Genomic DNA, 21,293 nt, shown 5'->3' with positions numbered 1-21,293 from the left:
GGATATTTCTTTTTGTTTTTATTTGTTAGAGAAAGTAGTAATTTAAAATGCATCAGCCTGGTTTGTGAATTATTCCATTGCTTTGTACACAATAATTTATTTTAGAAGCTAATCTTGCATATTTCCAAAGGGGATAATGGGCAAAGATATTACATAACCTAGATGATTTTAAGTTTAAAATCTTTTTAATAAAGAAAACTGTTCGGAATGTGCAGGGATACATGTAAATGCTGATGATTAGCTGTAATATATTTATACGAAGTACATATCAGGAGAAACTTATATTAAGGTATCTTAGACTGTTGTTAAAAATTGGGGAGAAATTTTTTACTATGGTAAAATCATTCTCAGAAGGAATGGTGGAATCTAAACCTATATACATTGTGAAAGACACAATTTTTGAGAATATTCAAAAAAATGTGCATGTGATGTTAATTAAATATAATTATCCATTGCAAAAATTCTCAATAAGATATTAGCAAATTGAATTCAACAGCATATAAAAATAATTATCCTCCATGATCAAGTGGGATTCATTCCTGGGATGCAGGGCTGGTTCAACATTCACAAATCAATCAACGTGATACATCACATTAATAAAAGAAAAGATAAGAACCATATGATCCTGTCAATAGATGCAGAAAAGGCCTTTGACAAAATCCAGCACCATTTCTTAATAAAAACGCTTGAGAAAGTCGGGATAGAAGGAACATACTTAAACATCATAAAAGCCATTTATGAAAAGCCCACAGCTAACATCATCCTCAATGGGGAAAAACTGAGAGCTTTTTCCCTGAGATCAGGAACACGACAGGGATGTCCACTCTCACCGCTGTTGTTTAACATAGTGTTGGAAGTTCTAGCCTCAGCAATCAGACAACAAAAGGAAGTCAAAGGCATCAAAATTGGCAAAGATGAAGTCAAGCTTTTGCTTTTTGAAGATGACATGATACTATACATGGAAAATCCGATAGACTCCACCAAAAGTCTGCTAGAACTGATACAGGAATTCAGCAAAGTTGCAGGATACAAAATCAATGTACAGAAATCAGTTGCATTCTTATACACTAACAATGAAGCAACAGAAAGACAAATAAAGAAACTGATCCCATTCACAATTGCACCAAGAAGCATAAAATACCTAGGAATAAATCTAACCAAAGATGTAAAAGATCTGTATGCTGAAAACTATAGAAAGCTTATGAAGGTAATTGAAGAAGATATAAAGAAATGGAAAGACATTCCCTGCTCATGGATTGGAAAAATAAATATTGTCAAAATGTCAATACTACCCAAAGCTATCTACACATTCAATGCAATCCCAAACAAAATTGCACCAGCATTCTTCTCGAAACTAGAACAAGCAATTCTAAAATTCATATGGAACCACAAAAGGCCCCGAATAGCCAAAGTAATTTTGAAGAAGAAGACCAAAGCAAGAGGCATCACAATCCCAGACTTTAGCCTCTACTACAAAGCTGTAATCATCAAGACAGCATGGTATTGGCACAAAAACAGACACATAGACCAATGGAATAGAATAGAAACCCCAGAACTAGACCCACAAACGTATGGCCAACTCATCTTTGACAAAGCAGGAAAGAACATCCAATGGAAAAAAGACAGCCTCTTTAACAAATGGTGCTGGGAGAACTGGACAGCAACATGCAGAAGGTTGAAACTAGACCACTTTCTCACACCATTCACAAAAATAAACTCAAAATGGATAAAGGACCTAAATGTGAGACAGGAAACCATCAAAACCTTAGAGGAGAAAGCAGGAAAAGACCTCTCTGACCTCAGCCGTAGCAATCTCTTACTCGACACATCCCCAAAGGCAAGGGAATTAAAAGCAAAAGTGAATTACTGGGACCTTTTGAAGATAAAAAGCTTCTGCACAGCAAAGGAAACAACCAACAAAACTAAAAGGCAACCAACGGAATGGGAAAAGATATTTGCAAATGACATATTGGACAAAGGGCTAGTATCCAAAATCTATAAAGAGCTCACCAAACTCCACGCCCAAAAAACAAATAACCCAGTGAAGAAATGGGCAGAAAACATGAATAGACACTTCTCTAAAGAAGACATCCGGATGGCCAACAGGCACATGAAAAGATGTTCAACGTCGCTCCTTATCAGGGAAATACAAATCAAAACCACACTTAGATATCACCTCACGCCAGTCAGAGTGGCCAAAATGAACAAATCAGGAGACTATAGATGCTGGAGAGGATGTGGAGAAACGGGAACCCTCTTGCACTGTTGGTGGGAATGCAAATTGGTGCAGCCGCTCTGGAAAGCAGTGTGGAGGTTCCTCAGAAAATTAAAAATAGACCTACCCTATGACCCAGCAATAGCACTGCTAGGAATTTATCCAAGGGATACAGGAGTACTGATGCATAGGGCCACTTGTACCCCAATGTTTATAGCAGCACTCTCAACAATAGCCAAATTATGGAAAGAGCCTAAAAGTCCATCAACTGATGAATGGATAAAGAAATTGTGGTTTATATACACAATGGAGTACTACATGGCAATGAGAAAGAACGAAATATGGCCCTTTGTAGCAATGTGGATGGAACTGGAGAGGGTGATGCTAAGTGAAATAAGCCATACAGAGAAAGACAGATACCATATGGTTTCACTCTTATGTGGATCCTGAGAAACTTAATAGAAACCCATGGTGGGGAGGGGAAGAAAAAAAAAGAGGTTAGAGTGGGAGAGAGCCAAAGCATAAGAGACTCTTAAAAACTGAGAACAAACTGAGGGTTGATGGGGGGTGGGAGGTAGGGGAGGGTGGGTGATGGGTATTGAGGAGTGCACCTTTTGGAATGAGCACTGGGTGTTGTATGGAAACCAATGTGACAATAAATTTCATATATTGAAAAAAAAAGATAAATATAATTATCCATTAAGCTACAAAACAGTTATGTAAAATCACCCATTCCCAGAAAAGCTACTTGCATAGGAAAAGGTATAGACAGATAAACAACATTATAAAAGTTTTATATTTTCTCCCCCTTGCTTGTCTGTATTTTCTACTTTTCTATAACAGATATGAACTGCTTTTGTAATAATTAAAAATATCATAGACAATTTTAAAATAAGGAAATCACTATGTGCTGATTTTAAAAGTGTTTTAATATAACCTATATTCTAAAAAATACTACAGGATATTAAAACAAAATAGTAAATAAAAAGTGAGCATGAAAACCCAGAGAGATGGCCTCAATCAGAAATCTGTTGAAAGGCTGTAGATCCTGGCCTTGCACACTGCCCTGAAATGGGATGAGGGATTAGACGAATCTCTGTGGAAGACCGAAAGCAAGTGAGCATACACAGGAGACCTGGATGAAACAGGAATCCTCCACAGTGCACATTTAGAATTTGTGACCGTCAACTTTCAGCTTGATGAGAACACCAAGAAGGACAATCAAGAGAGGATTTAAAGCACATAGCTAAGTGAGAATAGGTTTTCACCAATTACAGCATGACGGCCACTGCTCCAGCACCTATGGGTGGCACTAGCTTGCTGCAGTTAGGCAGGAACTGCACAAGCTGTTGAAGGCAGGGTCAGCACAAACTACAGGGAATCTTGATTTTGAGTCAAGGCAATGGAGCAGTGTCTATGGGGTTGGAGAACATTCTCAGAGGGCATAAGATTTTTTTTCCAATTAATGTAAAGTCAAACCCAGCATGGTAATTTCACCTCTTGACTATTACACTTATATTTTGAAATCCTAAATAGTTCTGAGAGTACAGCTGCGTTGAACGAAATTAGTTCTCACCTATGTTGCATTTTACCATCACCCCAAAGAGTTGCTATGTTTCGGACTGATGACATAAACCCTTTGGTTTTTAGCATTCATACCCTGAATTTTTAAACATGTTTAATGCTAGATCATAAAATCACACTTTGCTTCTTTGTTTCCACTCGAGTTTTTTCACATTATTGACTCAAATGAACATATCGCATACAGAGAAAATCACTACAATCAGGGTGGCTTAATGAACACTATTTTTACATACAGATTCAAATTTTTCCAGGTGGCTTAGTCACTCACTGACTTTTTCATGTTTGCTATTGTGTGAATCACTTAGTTCTTAGATAAGTTGCTAAACTGCTGATGGAGGAAAAAGATGCTCACCAGTTTTATTGGCAGATTTAATTGTCATATCAATTATGGATTTATACCATGTTCTCATTAATATTACACTGCTATAAAATTTAAATTCCAATGATTATAGATATTAATAAGAAGTCAAAACTACTGTTTGACTTCTAAAGCAGTGGTTGACAGAATAAAATACAAGTTTTATGTGAGTTAAAATGTACAACTTGACTAACACCATATTTTATTGAGCCTTTTGAATGCAATGTGTACTCTGCTAATATTTGCATGGTCCTTTATGTAGGAAATAAAAACTCAAAAATGACCTTGCAAGTATTCTTTATGTATTTTGGTTCATCCAATTATACAAAGCAAATACTAAATAGGACAGACTGAAGAGAAGATATGACCATACTTCTAAACAAACACTCATTAGAAATGCCTTAATGTTTAATCATACTATTGCAAGATTCACAGTGTTTAACTTTATGGTTCATAGACCAATAGCAATGATGTCAAAAGAATCTTGCTATTATAAGGACTCAAAAACTAATAAATAAGAAGAAATTATTAGGAATATTAATATTAAAGGAAAGAATAATAATAGGAAAGAAAAGAAAACATAATAGAGGAAAAGAATAAACTAGGAAAAAGTTGAAAAGTATTATTTTTATTAGCAGGACAAATGAAAACATATAATTATTGCTGGTTTGAGGACTGGTTAGAATTCTGATTATGTCTGATTACCCTTTGTGATGTTTTTCATAATGCTATTTACACATTAAGTACATTAAATATATAGTTACAGTTTTTAAAAATTTGAAGTGAAAAATTTAAATGTGGACATGCTTAATACCACACACTTAATAAATAATTCATGAGCACCTCTTGTAAGTATTATAACTAGGCCAATGAAGAGTAAGAAATGATCTCACGCAGTTGGAGATCAAATATGAAATCAGTTAAAAAGATTTGGGCTCTAGGGACTATATTTACCATATGAGTCAAGTCAAGGGATGAATCAGAATAGACTACACAACGCACTTAATTTGAAAGCAGATCTTCTAATCCCCAAATTCTGTCTTGCTATCTACTTTCTCCAACGAAATTTAGAAATTCCAGTATACCACTAGAACCTAATTCTGACACATTAAAAAGAAAATCCCACATGACATCTACATTGAAACAGATATTCAGAAACTATCTCAAACTAAATAGGGAAAGAAAGTAATTTTATTTTTCCTTTCAAATTGCCTTCCTCTTCAACTTTCCTATGTCTTGTAGCAATATAACTATCTTGTCAACTGTGAAAATCTGAAGCACCCTGGCCATTCTAGATTTCTGGCATTAGTGTTTGGAGATGGGAGGGGGCTATCTACATTTAGCGATCAGCTCTTGTACATCAGGCATTGTCTATATGAAAATCATGGCACACTGTGTGAGAAAGAGTGAAATATTCAGCGGGTCCATCGTGGTGATCCATGTTTCTGTCCACTAGGGGTCTATTATCAGCTTACATTTTAATTCTGGGGATATCGTTTTCTGGAAAAAGTAGGAAGAAAACAAAACACCACAGTCACCAAACAGTGAAAGGGCATGCCCCCCACCCCCCTCACTGTGCACAGCAGGGAGCAAGCAGAGAGACTCAGCATTTTCTAAAGCCCAGGGATCTTGGGGCTGTGCAGTCTGTATCTGACCCAAAGGTTTGCTCAAAGGGGCACTGAAACTGGCCACCTTACTGCTCACCACACCGTGTGCCCGGTGCATCTCACCCAGTGATACGCCTTTTCCTGACTCATCCAACCACTCCGTGGATTAGTGGGGACCCTTGAACATACCTTTCCCACGAGGAAGTAAAATACAGGAAGAAAGCAAAAGATTCCTCTGGATTACCTAATTTAAAATCTGAATCTTGAGCAAAAAAACCACTGTTTTCAGGAAACAGTACCAAGAGACTAAATAAAATGGAGTAACTGTGCAGGGAAGATGGTAGGAATTAAGATGATATGAAGAAAAGGAGGTAAGAGAAAGTGTGTTACTTCAGCAGAGGAATCTTCACTTTAGCAGGGCCAATGTGCTTCCCTAACCACATCAGCAGGGGTCTTCAGATACTTCCTCCCCCTCAATCCACTGCAGTTACTGCACCCTCACCTTGCTCAGGAGGGTATAAGCCAGGTTGGGGGCCCACAGAATCTGAAGAAGGCCAGGCCTCAGAAACAACAGGTGAGGGTAAAGGAGGAGAATCAGTCATGAGAATAGGAATAGATAATTCCCTGCAAGTCCTTTTGCAGAGTGGAGTGCCCCTCACCCCTTCACGGTTGCGCAGAGCAAACAGCAACCAGACATCAAGTGCCCCCAGGGTTCCCCCACTGAAAACAATCCAAGAGGTCTTTTTTAATGTTTATGTAGTTTTTAGAGGGAGAGAGACAGAGTGCAAACAAGGGAGGGGCAGAGAGAGAGGAAGATACCGAATCTGAAGCAGGCTCCAGGCTCCAAGTTGTCAGCACAGAGCCCAAAGCGGGGCTCGAAACCACAACTGTGAGATTATGATCTGAGCCAAAGTCAGACACTTTACTGACTGAGCCACCTAGGCGCCCCTTTGTTTTTTTAAAAGGTTGTTTGTTTGTTTATTTTGAGAGATAGGGAGCTTGAGCAAGGGAGGGAGAGAGAGAGAGTGGGAGAGGATCCCAAGCAGGCTCTGCACTGACAGCAGGGTTCGATCCAGGAAACATGAGATTACCGGAGCCGAAATCAAGAGTCAGATGCTTAACTGACTGAGCTAGCCAGGCGCCCGCCAATCTGAGGGGGTCTTTTAAGGAAATGCTTCTAATTAATCAAAGTTATGGTTATAGACAAAATATAAATGTTATTAGCAGGACGATATGGAAGTCAAAACGGTAGAAGTTAGAAGGAGGACAGGGAGAAACAGAACTAGAGAAAGGATGAGGGCACAAAGATCTGTATTTTACAGAGTGGGGGGTCCATCATTGATGGAACAAGAAATAAAGCTCTAAGTTTAAAAAGTTTAAGTTTAAAAAGAAAACACTAAAGGATCTAGAAACAGTAAGGTACGCACATTGGGAGATATGTGGGAAGGAGTTGTGATGTGATACAATCTAAGTGAACTTCAGGCCATTTATCACGGCAGTAAGTAAACAGATCATAACCTAAAGTGATAAGTCACCTGATAGCATGATCCTAATATTATCAAGAGATATTTAAGGAGAAGAAATTGTTGGAAGACTTAGCAATGATTGTACCTGGGGGTGTGAGTTTAAAGGTGAGAAAAGTTAGGTCAGGGGACTGTTGCTTGAAATTACCTGCTTCTCTTTTCAATTTAAAAGCAAATAAAATATGCATGCATCATGAATTTTAAAAGAAAGAAATTTAGGGCCTCTTATTGGTGTGAAGGATGGGGACGGCTGCTTCATTTCCAGGAGGCTTAAGAACCACTTTCCTTATATTTTTCAGGGCAGATATTCCTCAGAACTGATTTTCAATTTCCTCTTACTTTCATTTCAGTTAAAACACTTATAATTTAAGTATATTGATAAGAACAGAAATTAATATAGATACCTGTACTCTCATCAACCATATTTGACTACTATTAACTTTTTATTGTATTTGTCTAGATCTCTAAATATATATATATATATTTGGATTTGGTTTGATAATATTTTAAGTTTTACATCTCTATTTATGATTGACCTATAGTTTTTCTTTCCTTATAAAAACTTTTAAAATATTTTTTTATTTTGAGAGAGAGAGAGAGAGAGAGAGAGAGAGAGAGAGAGAGAGAGAGAGAAAGAAAGAATGAATGAGCAGATGAGGGGCAGAGATAAAGGGAGACACAGAATCCAAAGCAGGCTCCAGGCTCTGAGCTGTCAGCACAGATCTCGATACTGGGCCCCAAATCATGAACCACTAGATCATGACCTGAGCAAAAGTCAGATGCTTAACTGACTGAGCCATCCAGGTGCCCCTGGTTTTTCTTTTAATACTGTCTTGTACAATGTTCTGCCATCAAGACCATACCAGCCTCATAAAATAAGCCAGGGACTCTGTCATTGTTTTTCTAGTCTTTAAAATGTTTTGGATATTGAGTCCTTGAAATTTTGGTAGACATTATCATTTTGTTACAGGTAGACTATTAATTACTGACTCAACTCATTTAATGACTAGATTTCTACTCAGGTTTACTATTTCTTTTTAGTAAATTTAGATTTATTGTCCACTTCATCAAACACTCAAATTTATTTGAATAATGTTGCTCATGTACTCAAGTACATCCATATTTATTAAATCTATACTATCTCTAGAGTCATTTCCCCATCTTCATTCCTAATCCTGTCTATAGGTGTCAGCTCTGCTTAATTATTCTTGTTTTGCCTGTTTACTGCAAGAATCAGCTTTCCATTTTGTCAATCCTAATATTTTTTCTAGGTAATTAATTTCTGCTTTTCTTTTTTTTCCTTTATATATTATTTTTAATTTCTTGAACAGAAACTTTAGATAATTCGTTTCAGTTCTTGTTTTTTCCTAATATCTGCATTTCAAACTTCACTTGCCACTTTAGTGACACTTTATTTGTACTTCACAAATTTTGATGTGTAGAAGTTTTATTTCCATTTAGCTATTAAATATTTCATAGTTGTAATTTCAAACTCCATTTTTCTTTGACCCATGAATTACTTTGAAGTGTGATTTTTTTTCTTTAAAACATTTTTGGGGAGCAATCTTTCTGCATAATTTCTTAATTTTATTGCACCATGATCACAGAATACAATCTAGGTGCTGCTGGCTCAGTAGGATTTGCTTGGGGTGCCTGGGTGGCTCAGTTGGTTAAGCATCCGACTTCGGCTCAGGTCATGATCTTGCGGTTTGTGAGTTAGAGCTCTGTGCGGACAGCTCGGAGCCTGGAGCCTGTTTCAGATTCTGTGTCTCCGTCTCTCTCTGCCCCTCCCCCACTCACCCTCTGTCTCTCTCCTTCAAAAATAAATAAACATTAAAAAATTAAAAAAAAAGGATTTGCTTATACTTGTTTTGTGATCTAGTTCATGGTCTTTTTTTTTTTTTTAAGGTTCATGTATGCTTTATATAACGGGGCATATAGAATTAATTATCTAATTGATGTAGAGTTCTATAAGACCATTAAATCAAGCTTGTTTATTGTACTTTTCAAATCTCCTTCATCCTTACATCTCCTTGCTTGACCTATGAAGTTTTAAGAGAGAAATGGTAAAACTTCCCACTATTATTGTGGATATGTTGATTTCCTCATTCTGACTTTTGCCTTTATTCATTCTTACTCTTTGGGTTCAAAAATTTTTATTCTTCCTGCTAACTTGATTCTTTCATTATATTGAGAGGTTTTTCTTTATCTCTCATAACTTTTTTAAAATGTAAAGCCTATTTTGATTGTTTATTAATATTAGTACACCAGCTTTCTTATGATTAGAGTTACCCTGGTGTATATTTTTTGCACCCCTTCTTTTTCAGTCTTCTGTACCCTAAGAGTTAATGTTATTTTGTGTATGTCATATACAGATGGCTGTGTTTGTTAAACACTTTGAATCCAATATAATATTGTCATAAAACTAGTAATTTTAACCTATATTTATTATGAAGATAACTTGAAACTGAGACATTTAATGCTCATCAAAAATTCTATGTGCCCATTTTTCCTAGCCTCTCTTATAGTTCGATTGAGGCATGTGACTATTCCTGATCAATAGAGCAGATATCGTCCAGGCCAAGGGAGGGAAGAGTAGGCATGTCTCTTTTGTCTCTCTCTTTCCCTGCCAGGACAACCTTGGAGGTTATGTAGTATGGTGTAGCTACAAGATGGAGTAGGGTGTTCTGAAACACATTGAGTATGATATGAGAAATCAATTTAGATTGTGATGTAAGCAACTGAATTTTCAGGGGTTATTTCTTGAGGTAGTTAGTAATAATTACCCTGGCCTATATGTATCTTGATTTAATTCTATCACATTTTATGCTTTATATTTACCATTTATTTTTGCTTGTTTTCTTTCTTTCTTTCTTTCTTTTTTTTTTTGCCTTTTATAGAATTGATTGAAAATTTCGCTCTCCACATTTTTTTTCCTCTTCATTTATTTGGAAAGTATAGCTGTTTGTTATGGTTAAATTTATTTGTCAATTTGGCTAGGCTATGGTATCCAGTTTTTGGTCAGTCTACACCTTGCTGCGAAAGTCTCTCTTAGATGTAATTAACATTTAAATCACTAGACTTTGAGTAAGGCAGAATACTCTCTATAAAAGGTAGGTAAATCTCATCTAATCAGTTAATTGTCTTAAAAGAAAAGACTGGCATCCCTCAAAAATAAAGAATTCTGCCTCCAGACTATCTCTGGATTTGAGACTACATCAACTCTTCTCTGAGTCCCCATCCTACTGGTTTGTCTTGAAGAATTCAGACTTGACAGTCCCTCCCCTTAAGGCAAATTTCAAATCTTTCTTTCTTTCTTTCTTTCTTTCTTTCTTTCTTTCTTTCTTTCTTTCTATCCATCCATCCATCTGTCCATCCATCCATCCATCCATCCATCCATCCAGCTATCTACATTCTACTGCTTCTGTTTCTCTGGAGAACTCTGATTACTACTACTATTTTTATTCTTCTATAATTATCCTCAATGTTTAATACATATACTTAAAAAAGATTAAATCTAACCAATTTTTTACTGTCCTCCCCAAATTTTAAAGACTTTAAAAAACTTCTAACCCTGACCATCTGCCCCATTATCATGTTATTATTCTCATGTTTTCGTTATGCTTTTTAAAACAATTCCATACATTTAGTAATTATCATCATTATGATTTTCATAATGCTTAGATTGTGTACATTTACTTTTTCTGTTCACTTTTCTCTTTAATCGCCAATTTCCTTGATTTTATTAGCATTCCTTTTGAAGTGTGTTTTATAGCAGCTTGATGAAAGTCTATGATTGGTAAACCCTCAGTTTTTCTCTGAAGATGCCATTATGTTGTCCTCCCCTCTAAATGAGGTTTAGCAGGGTATAGGAATTTGAGTTGATCAGCATATTATATCAGCACCATGAGGATACTAGTCCTTTCTTTTTTGATTGCTATCGTGACTTCAATGGGATATATGCTAACTGACAAATCTTATTCCTTTGGAGATAATCTGCATTTGCTCTCTAGATTATTTTAAGATTTTGTTTTCTTTTTCTATTTGGTCTCTATAAGTTTAACACGGATCTTTCCATGTGTGGACTTATTTTATCATGATTATTTTCCTTAATTTGTGAACTCCTATCTTTCACCAATACTGGAGAATTTTCAGTATCTCTTGACCATTACTCCTCCTCATTCTCACTCTTTTCAACTTCTGGAACTCCTCACAGACTTACATTTTCACAATCTGCATTCTCTATTTCTTAAGTGCCTTTTATATTTTACCATGTTGGTCGCATTCTGGGAAATGTTTTCAACTCTTTCAATTAATTCTCTTTTCATCTGCTACTAATATGTTGTTTGGTCCTCCCATTCAATTTTTAATTTTAATTACTATATTTTTCAGTTTTAGAAATTTTATCTGTCTCTTTTACAAATTTCTATAGTCTTTAGTTCCTCTTCCATCAATCTTTTCAATTCATTCTCCTAAAATTTTAATAATTTAAACGCTTTCATTTTATATTCACTTTTAGATTTTTTGATAATCTCAGGGTCGTGTTAAGGACTTTACCTACCTATCCTCACTCCTACTTGATTATTTATATTGTATCTAAAGACTAGTTTTCTGCATCTTCCTAGATGCTGTAGAGGTTTCAACAGCCAGGACTAGTACCCCCTCCATTAATGTCTCAGCTTGGAAAGTCTTGTACCATATGAATGGTATAAATTTGGACTTCAATCCATAGGCTTGTGATTTTAGCATCTTATGAGAGACATTTTTCACAATGAGGGCATGAAAAGAAACAAGGCTTCTCGGAATGTTCCTGAACTGGAAGGCATGAGTGTTCACTGATGAAGACAATTGTTCCAGAGTCTCATGTTTTTACGTACTTTCAGTCAGAGACTTCTCTTGTAGGTTCAAGGTGACGGCTGGGATGTCATCTCTCCCTGCCTGGTCTTTAAAATCCCAGCCCCTAGACATTAGGAACTATATTTATGTTCCAAATCCATTGAGCTACCAAGGTGCCAGCTCTAGAGTGTGCCATTCTTTTTTAACCTCTCTATATTTTTAGATTAAAAAATTTTTTTTATGTTGTATTTTTTATATTTGAGAGAGAGACAGAGAGAGAGTAGGGGAGGGGTAGAGAGACAGAGACAGAATCTGAAACAGACTCCAGTCTTCGAACTGTCAGCACAGGGCCCAACGTGGGGCTCGAACTCACGAACCATGAGATCATAACCTGAGCCAAAGTCAGATGCTTAACTGACTGAGCCACCCACCCCTAGATTTCCTTTTGTTGCTTCTTTCTAAAGTGAAGTATGTATTAAATTTGGGGAGTTATAATTTATTTAGCATTTCTATGAATTTCTAACGTCAGGATGGATCTGAATTAACTCAGGCTGCATGTTGTCAGAAATCTTTGGCTTTCCTTTCTAGTGTCCTTAATTTCTATCAGCGTTTTTCTCCCTACTGATCTGCCACATAAGAGAAAATTTACAAAAATTTCATTTATTCCTTAGACTCTTGACCCTAAAGCAAGAGAAAGCTCCTTTTGAGGTTTCTATGGGTATCTATTTTCCATGTTAAGGAACAAACACTGGAAAGTCACTTGCAACAGCAGTTTATCAGTTTATGTATTTATTAGAATCAAGGTTAAAACTTTAAACTTAATTAATTTTTAGGTATATTTCTTGCTATAAAATAGATGCATTTAATTTAATTTATTTATTTATTTTTGAGAGAGCGACAGAGACAGAGAAAGAGAGCTCACACATGCAAGAGTGAGGGAGAGGCAAAGGGAGAGAGAGAAATCCAAAAATACTCCCCACTATCAGTGCAGAGCCTGACACTGAGCTCAGTCTCACAAATAGTGGGATCATGACCTGAGCTGAGCTCAGGAGTCGATGCTGAACCGACTGAGCCACCCAGGCACTCCTAAAATATATATTAGACATTCCCCTCATCTCTGTAGTTTATCTAAAGCCTACATCTTGATTATACAGCACTGTTCTTTACTATTTCACTATCTTTGTCTCTGTGGGGGAAAAATTCATTACTTACAAACTGCTTTTATTTTCTTCTGTATTTTATACTATTTTTTTTCCAGAAATGCCTGGAAAAGACCATGCTAAATATTTTTAGAATTATGACTCCCTTGAATGATGTATACTTTTAGCAAGAAACAGAACTTGAACTTGGAGAATAAAAAAACACACAGTATACTGGGGTTGAAGCCCAGTATAAATTCTTCTATTCCTAATGTTCATTCTAGTGAAGCTCAGACTGAATGCTGAGACTAATTGAGAAAGGGGATCCTGGGCTAGAGGGTATTAATGAATATTGTTGGTATGTGGGTATGAGAGAGACAGACACAGGCAGAGAGAAAGAGGAAGCTTCAGACAATGACTGCAGGGTGGACAAGAGGGGACTGAAGAGAGGAAGCTTTCTGTTGCCAGAGGAAATGAAAGAGTGATTCATTTTTTTAAATGCAAGATACCAATGGAAGGTGATGACTGCCTACATGGGAGTATATATGACACAGCACACTGCACTGACTTAGACCAAGGGAGTGAGACAGGAAAGGAAGGAAGATGACATTTCAGAATAGGTGAGACTGTACGATTATTGCTGTGTGATGATTCCTCATGATGTGTAAGAACCAGAACTATGGAATTTATTCTACATTACCCTTCTTTTCAATTGTTTTTGTTGTTATTGGAATGCACCAGATTCAAATGCATAGCATCTACGACCTTTCCAGTGGAAAGGGCAGAGGGCCTCCTATTTCAGGGCCCCTGAAACCATGCCTGTTGCCTCTCTGGTGGTCATTCCAAGGATCCGGCATTCTGTGAAATCTATTTGTTCACCTACTTCTAAAACCTGATTTGGTTTATAACATAGGTTTTAAGTTCATCTATCATCTGGAAAGTTTTTTAAACAAGTTTGATTCTCTGTTCTTTTAGCATCTGAGGACTTTTTATAGCACCAAAGCAATTAAGATTAAAACAAAATAATTGGATCATCATATTCTCTTTTCTGACCTATGACATATTTCCCTTCTTTCCTTGCACCCACCAATGAGAGGTACTACATGAAATTTTATCTTGGAGATTATGTGTAGGAAAACAAATGCTTTACAGTATTTTTCCCACCCAACACTAGCAGAAAAACCATACCTATTTTTTCATAATGTCTACTTTCCCCAAATACTTCATTTCAATATTTAAATAAATGATATATACAAGACAAGTAGCTGGTAATCATTGCTTAGGGATATTCCACTATCATCTTTAAATGTATACAAACTCCACCTGCTTATTATTTAGTTAAGTGATCAACATTCATATTTTCCTTCCAATGACAATGTGTGTATTTATAAATAGGTAGCTTTAAGTAGTTTTTAAAAAAGCGAAGTTACTTTAAAAATGCTGTCAGTTATGCTTTGTCGTTTTTTCTACCATTCATTTGTTTCTGTTCTTATGGCTTTTTTCTTCTCATATTATCTCACGTCCATCTCTTCACAGTCGTAATTGGTTGTTTTATTGCTTGTCTAACAGGCCATTTTTCTCCTCATATAAATTCCTGCTTTGTTTCTTTGTCCTTCCTTTCTGATTCATTGAGAACATTTTTCCTTCTTTTTAGACTCAAATGTGTAAAGGACTCTTCTGATTTGTTACTCTTGAATTCTTTCATACATAAATAACAAACAATCACACTCTTCTGTATGTATCTATAATCCAGCAATAATACCGACTCTTACATTTCTGTCATTCTAGTCCTATCTACGTAATTGTGCAATGTAATGATTGGCAAATATGTTTAATTTCTAGTAAAATACAACTATGTTATCATGACATTAAAATGAAAGCTTCATTTATTCTGTTCATGAATCAAACTTTCTGTTTAGTCCAATAAACTTTCTGGGACAAATCTGTCTTCTTTGAGTTTGCTAAGAACCATTTAATAAATTATTCTCTTTAGAATTTGTTTATTTAAAAATGTTTTAATGTTTATTTATTTTTGAGACAGAGAGAGAGAGAGAGAGAGAGAGAGAGACAGACAGAGCACAAGTGGGGAAGGGGCAGAGAGAGAGGGAGACACAGAATCCAAAGCAGGCTGCAGGCTCCGGGCTGTCAGCACAAAGCCCAATGTGCTTTTTGAACCCATGAACTGTGAGATCATGATCTGAGCTGAGGTTGGACGCTTAACCAACTTAGCCACCCAGGTGCCCCTAGCATTTATTTTGTACTTTTTTAGACATTTAATTATTTTTATGTGGGATGTGGAAGGAGAGAAAGAATGATGATAACAAGAAGACATGTTGTAAAGCATTACAACTCATCCCAGCTCTGTGTTTGAGGCTGGCTAGATTATCACGTATAAGCATCAGTATTGAGGAAAGTGAATATTTTGTGTCTGCATAAAAATGTCAGTCTTCTAGACATAAGGTGATAGTATTAAAATTGGGTGAAATAAAACAGCTCTTTAATAAAATAATAGTTAGAAGTTTATAAAGATGAAGTCATGACAATAGTGAGATTTTTATTGGTACAAATGAATGTAAATAGACTTGAAAGATATTAGTTAGAATGACATTCATTCATTCATTCCTGAGTGCCTACTATTTGCCAGGTACTGTGTTAGACGCTTAAAATGGTCTTGCGATAAAGCATAGGCCAAATGAAAATGGTGACCTTGGAAATTTGGGTCTTTAAAATAGAAGATTATGAGAAGATGGATAAATAGTTTAGATTAAAAAAAAACAGATTCATTTTGAAAGGATAACTAGCCATAGGGAAGTTTCTGCAATAGTCATATCACAATTTTGAATAAGAAATACTCAGAACAGGGGCGCCTGGGTGGCGCAGTCGGTTAAGCGTCCGACTTCAGCCAGGTCACGATCTCGCGGTCCGTGAGTTCGAGCCCCGCGTCGGGCTCTGGGCTGATGGCTCAGAGCCTGGAGCCTGTTTCGGATTCTGTGTCTCCCTCTCTCTCTGCCCCTCCCCCATTCATGCTCTGTCTCTCTCTGTCCCCAAAAAAATAAAAAAATAAAAAAACGTTGAAAAAGAAATACTCAGAACATATGGTATTAGAGCTTATTCCAGAGGAACAGAAACAGTAGCAATTGTTGATGGAATATGATGTTTTCACTACCATCACTAAATAAACATTCTAAGAGTGTAGTAAATGCATTTAATATCCCTGAGATCCTAGATACCTTTGTGCCCAATATTAAATCACAACAAATATTGATCTGTTTCTCTAACACTAAATATTTATGTGTATTTCATTCACAGTCAAATGTCCAATCAAGCTTTTTTTTTCCTCAAAATTTTGATGTGAAGACCAAAGGGATTCAGAACATTCAATTCAGAACATTTTAACTCACCATGTGCTTCCTATGAAGTGTTTTCTAACCTTCAATAACCTACAATAATATTATGAAGGTGTATCACATAACTTATTTAAAAAATGTTGATGTATAAAGAATGAAGATTTGTCAGTATTGAAAATACACAAGATAACGTGCTATAATTGGAACCCCCAAATTCTGAAATATTAATTCCAAATTTATTTTGAACAATGACAGCAGTCAAAGGTTGCTTTGAAAGCAAAGGTTTCCATTGTGCTAAAAACAGTATAAGGAATTTAGAAGCATATGATCTCATGTGTTTTGCAAAATGGACACTTTATAGTCAAACTTCACATATACCAAATTTGTGGGTAGCCATAAGCAGTGGTGTTAATTTTCTGGGCACTTTCTTACTGATGATATTTGGAATAATAGTGACACATTTCCCTGTCCAGAGTCTTATGTTTGACTGCTTTTCTTCTGTGAGTTGGTGGCACAAAGCCGCTTGGCATCTGCAATAATTTCGAGGCCCTTATCAGTAGTGGGAAGTAGTGAGAGACTGAGAAAAGAATTCTGTTATGATTACAGCACACTGGATGTTTATTTTGGATATGATTTAAAAGGAGCCTTTGAAAATAATTCAAAATAAATATTCTAACTTACTAGGATTTTCCAGAGCTCATTTCAATTTGAGAAATTTAGTCTAGGTACTTACTCAAACAGATTGACCCACATTCTTAGTACGAAGCACTATTTGGTTCTTACCAGTTTTGTAGCTTCATGTGCAAGATCTTTGGCTTCTTGGGCAATTTTCTCAGCTTCATCAATAGAGTCCTTAATATTGCTGTAAGCATTGAAGGCTGCAGTGGCATTGAAGGAGATGTTTTTAGCTTCGTCAAGGATTCTGTTAGGATTACCCCCAGAAAAGAACGTCAGAGCAGTTGGTACCCAAATGAAGACCATTCTACTTATAACAAATATGGCTTAAATGATCCCAGCCAGGACAATTATATTTCCAAGTCATCATGAAATATCTGCTTATTGCATTATATTGTAGTTGTCAATTTAAATTCATATTCCTAAATAATTCAGCTATGAAATACTACCAACATATTTTTTAATACCCACTCAAACATTTCTGCAACCTCATGCACCTTGCAAACTGTGAGCAGTGAGATGATCCTTAACATCATTTGTAAGGCACGCTATACGTTTCAGAGCGCTTGTACCATATTACTGGAATGAATTTCACAAAATCTCTTTAGGATAGGTGTACTTCCCAGATGGATATAAATGAAGGTTAGATAGCTTGTGTCAGGTTACATGACCGACACACCACTAATTAAAAACTTGGAGCTTGCATCTGTGGACCTCTAACTTACTGCTCCATTCACTACCCTCCATGCAAAATTGGTAATAGTTTATTGTAAAATGAATTGAGTGTGAATTGTGTCCAGGGTCTTCAAACATGGATATTTTCCTTTGTGTCATGCATATTAAGTATTGGAATAGAATCTTACACATGTTATATATTAAATAACAGATTTATTTGAGAAAATTCTTCTTGGGGGTTATAGGACCTATATTTATATTATGATGACTCCAAAATTGTAGGGGAACATACCACTTACACGTAGAAGGCTATTTATAGGTCAAACACACCTTGTCACTTGCCTCTCCCTCCTCTGACCCAAATAAGAGTCCTAGCCTATTACACAAGGGAACTATGTAGTGTCTCCCTGGAGTTTGAAACAGAAAAAAAAAAAAAAAGATTTAAAGACTATGTATGGGGCCACATTTTCAAAAGCCAGTCTTTTAACAATAGTTTTGATTTAATTAAAAATATAAAACTAGAATTTGAAATGGAATGTGTGTTTACATATTATTATTTAAAATGCTAATAAGGCAACCACTGTGCTCTCTAATAAAGAATAAAAAATATTTTTTCTTAGCATAGCCTAGGGCTATGTTCACTCCCTACCAAGCCATATTTGAATCCACTTTTAACTCAGACTTTTGAAGCTGCTTCAGTGGAACTTTGCCCAGACCCTCCTAATTAGGCTTTTCCACAGAAAGACCGAGTAGCTCGTATGCTCATAATTAGAGAAATCAAGATTTCAAAGAGATTCTCTACCATTTCTGCGAGTCACAACTTTTGGACAAGCGTCAAGATACAAAGGCATTTGCGACAACAAATGACATACCCATCAAGGACAGCAGATGAGTCATTCAACTGAGCTGCATGGCTCTCAGCCTGGGACACCTTCTCAGCAAGGTTTCTGTCCTGTATTTCCTGGGAGAGGTCATCTATTTTATCTTTCAGCTCCTCAGACATGGGTGGCAACTTAGTTTGAATATCTTCAACATACTGATGTGTAGAGAAAAGAGGGCATTTTAAGTATGTGACTACAAGCCTCCAATCGGTTACTAATTTCTCTAGGAGATACAATTCCACACACTTACTTTTTAAAAAGAAATTTCAATTTTACTAACACAGCCAAAAGAGAGGACAGAATAAAAGCTGTTATTTAATGAGAGGGATTAGGAAATATATGAAGCCAATTTACACCAAGAAGAACCTAACTATATTTTTCTAAGAAAATGCTACTTTGTAGGTATAAATGCATAAGTGGTCGTCATTAGGATCTTTTAGATCATCTGTGTTTCTATTCCCATATACCACAGTGTCTACTGCATTAGGATATTAAAAGTCTGCTAATAGTTTACATTTCTCTTTCAACTAACATTATATAAATATTGAAGCAGATCTGAAGGGCTATCCTAGGAATAAGAAATATCCTTCATCACTGTGGAAAAAAATACAGGTTTGCGTGAGTGTTTATGAGTACCCTCTCATGTCTGTTGGGAGAACAGTGTGAAGTTTTAACTGTTGCCAAGAGCTAGGCACAAGCATAATGGAATAGTCCAAAAACAATTTGATACCCACAAGAAAAAAAATTAGGATTTGCTTATGTTACTGAGATTTTTTGATTGTGTCCTATTTATGAAAGCCTGTATCATTATTATTTTCTTTTCCCTTTGGGTTTTATCAAGTACTCACATCTATGACGGAGTTGATTTCATCTGCAAGACGGTTGGCTTCACTGAGTATGTCATTGCCGTCTTTTAAAGTGTTCTCAGTTTGTTGTTTGCCATTTTCGATAGCTTCCTTCTTTTTCTGTAGCACAGTAGGAACAAAACATCAAAATGCCCTTCGGAGGAAACCCTATCCGACCCTGTATTCTTTCTTGACTTCCTCGAGCTGCCTGAACGTAGGCTTTGTGAACAAGGCACGTCGTGTTGACAATGAGAACAGATGGGAATGCTACAAACTACCTGGCCAGTCCTTTGAGAGTTATTTTATTTAAATCCCTATATAAGTACTTTCTTCCTCTCAGTGTGACAAAGTCACCCAAGAGAAGAAAAGTTATGTGATGTTAGCTGAGGAATTAAAGACTACATTTTAAAATTTTTGATTATTTTTTATTTTAGAGGGAGAGAAAGAGAGAGAGAGAGAGAGCATGAGTGGGGGAGGGGGCAGAGAGAGAGAAAGAGAGAGAGAATCTTAAGCAGACTTCATGCTGAGCATGGATCCTACCCCACAACCCTCGGATCCTGACCTGTGCCAAAACCAAGAGTTGGACAGTCAACCAACTGAGTTACTCAGGTGCCCCTAAAAACTATTAACTTGTTTTTAATATTTATTTAAAAAATTTTTTTCAATGTTTATTTATTTTTTGAGAGAGAGACAGAATGTGAGCAGGGGAGGGGCAGAGAGAAAGAGGGAGACACAGAATCTGAAGCAGGCTCCAGGCTCCAAGCTGTCAGCACAGAGCCTGATGTGGGGCTCAAACTCACAAGCTGTGAGATCATGACCCAAGCCGAAGTCAGACACTTAATTGACTGAGCCACCCAGGCACCTCAATGTTTATTTTTAAGAGAGAGACAGAGAGACAGAGACAGAGTATGAGTGGGGGAGGGTCAGAGAGAGACACACACACAGAATCTGAAGCAGGCTCCATGCTCTGAGCTGTCAGCACAGAGCCCCATGTGGGGCTCGAGCTCAGAACCGTGAGATCATGACCTGAGCCAAAGTCAGGGGCTTAACCGACTGAGCCACCCAGGTGTCGTCCCTAGAAACTATTTTTAAAGCAAGATCAATACCCATTTTAAACTTGTGTAAGTGCAAGTGCTGAATATGTATTACTGAACATGTGGTAGTACCCTGAATTACATTGGAACTAGACGTTACATTCCAGAATGCAGGGCCAAAGGAGTATTCTGTGAGCATAGACATAAGCAGATTTATTCTATGGGAGTTCTGTAAAAATTGGAAGAAGTGAGATTTTTAAGGGGACTTAAGGAAAGTGCTTTTCAAAAAAAGAGAAATGAACACATGGAAGAATAAACTTAATGGGCTGTTCCATGAAAAGAGAACAAGCTCTCATTTTTCCTTGATACTGATAGCTTGTCTTAAAACTACATGAAACTGATTCCTAGCCTAGAAGGATAAAATTGATGACAGAGACCTATTGTTATTTTTCTATTTGGAGCAAACATTTGTGTATATGTTTTTCTTTATACATCTCACTCATTCTCCCAAACACTTGTGCATTTAACTGCATCAATTTTAAACCTCTGCCATTTATGTTGTTATATAGATAAT

The 21,293-nt window shown here is 36.5% G+C and overlaps 1 protein-coding gene across 3 annotated transcripts in view; it reads right to left on the bottom strand.

Moving 5' to 3' along the window:
- The window catches only part of LAMA2 (laminin subunit alpha 2), a 614,868-nt gene that overhangs the window by 100,613 nt on the left and 492,962 nt on the right, over positions 1-21,293 (bottom strand). For all 3 annotated transcript variants that reach the window (XM_047859508.1, XM_047859510.1, XM_047859509.1), the window contains exons 38-40: positions 19,689-19,805; positions 18,832-18,995; positions 17,393-17,531 (exon numbers count right to left, since the gene is read on the bottom strand). In XM_047859508.1, coding sequence (XP_047715464.1) covers positions 17,393-17,531; positions 18,832-18,995; positions 19,689-19,805 — 420 coding nt within the window. The remainder of the gene's footprint in view (positions 1-17,392; positions 17,532-18,831; positions 18,996-19,688; positions 19,806-21,293) is intronic.

Source organism: Prionailurus viverrinus, chromosome B2, assembly GCF_022837055.1.
Source record: "Prionailurus viverrinus isolate Anna chromosome B2, UM_Priviv_1.0, whole genome shotgun sequence".
In the NCBI taxonomy this organism is placed as follows: Eukaryota; Metazoa; Chordata; class Mammalia; order Carnivora; family Felidae; genus Prionailurus; species Prionailurus viverrinus.
The sequence above is the reverse complement of the archived record's forward strand: the minus strand, read 5'-3'. Positions and strand labels throughout refer to the sequence as shown.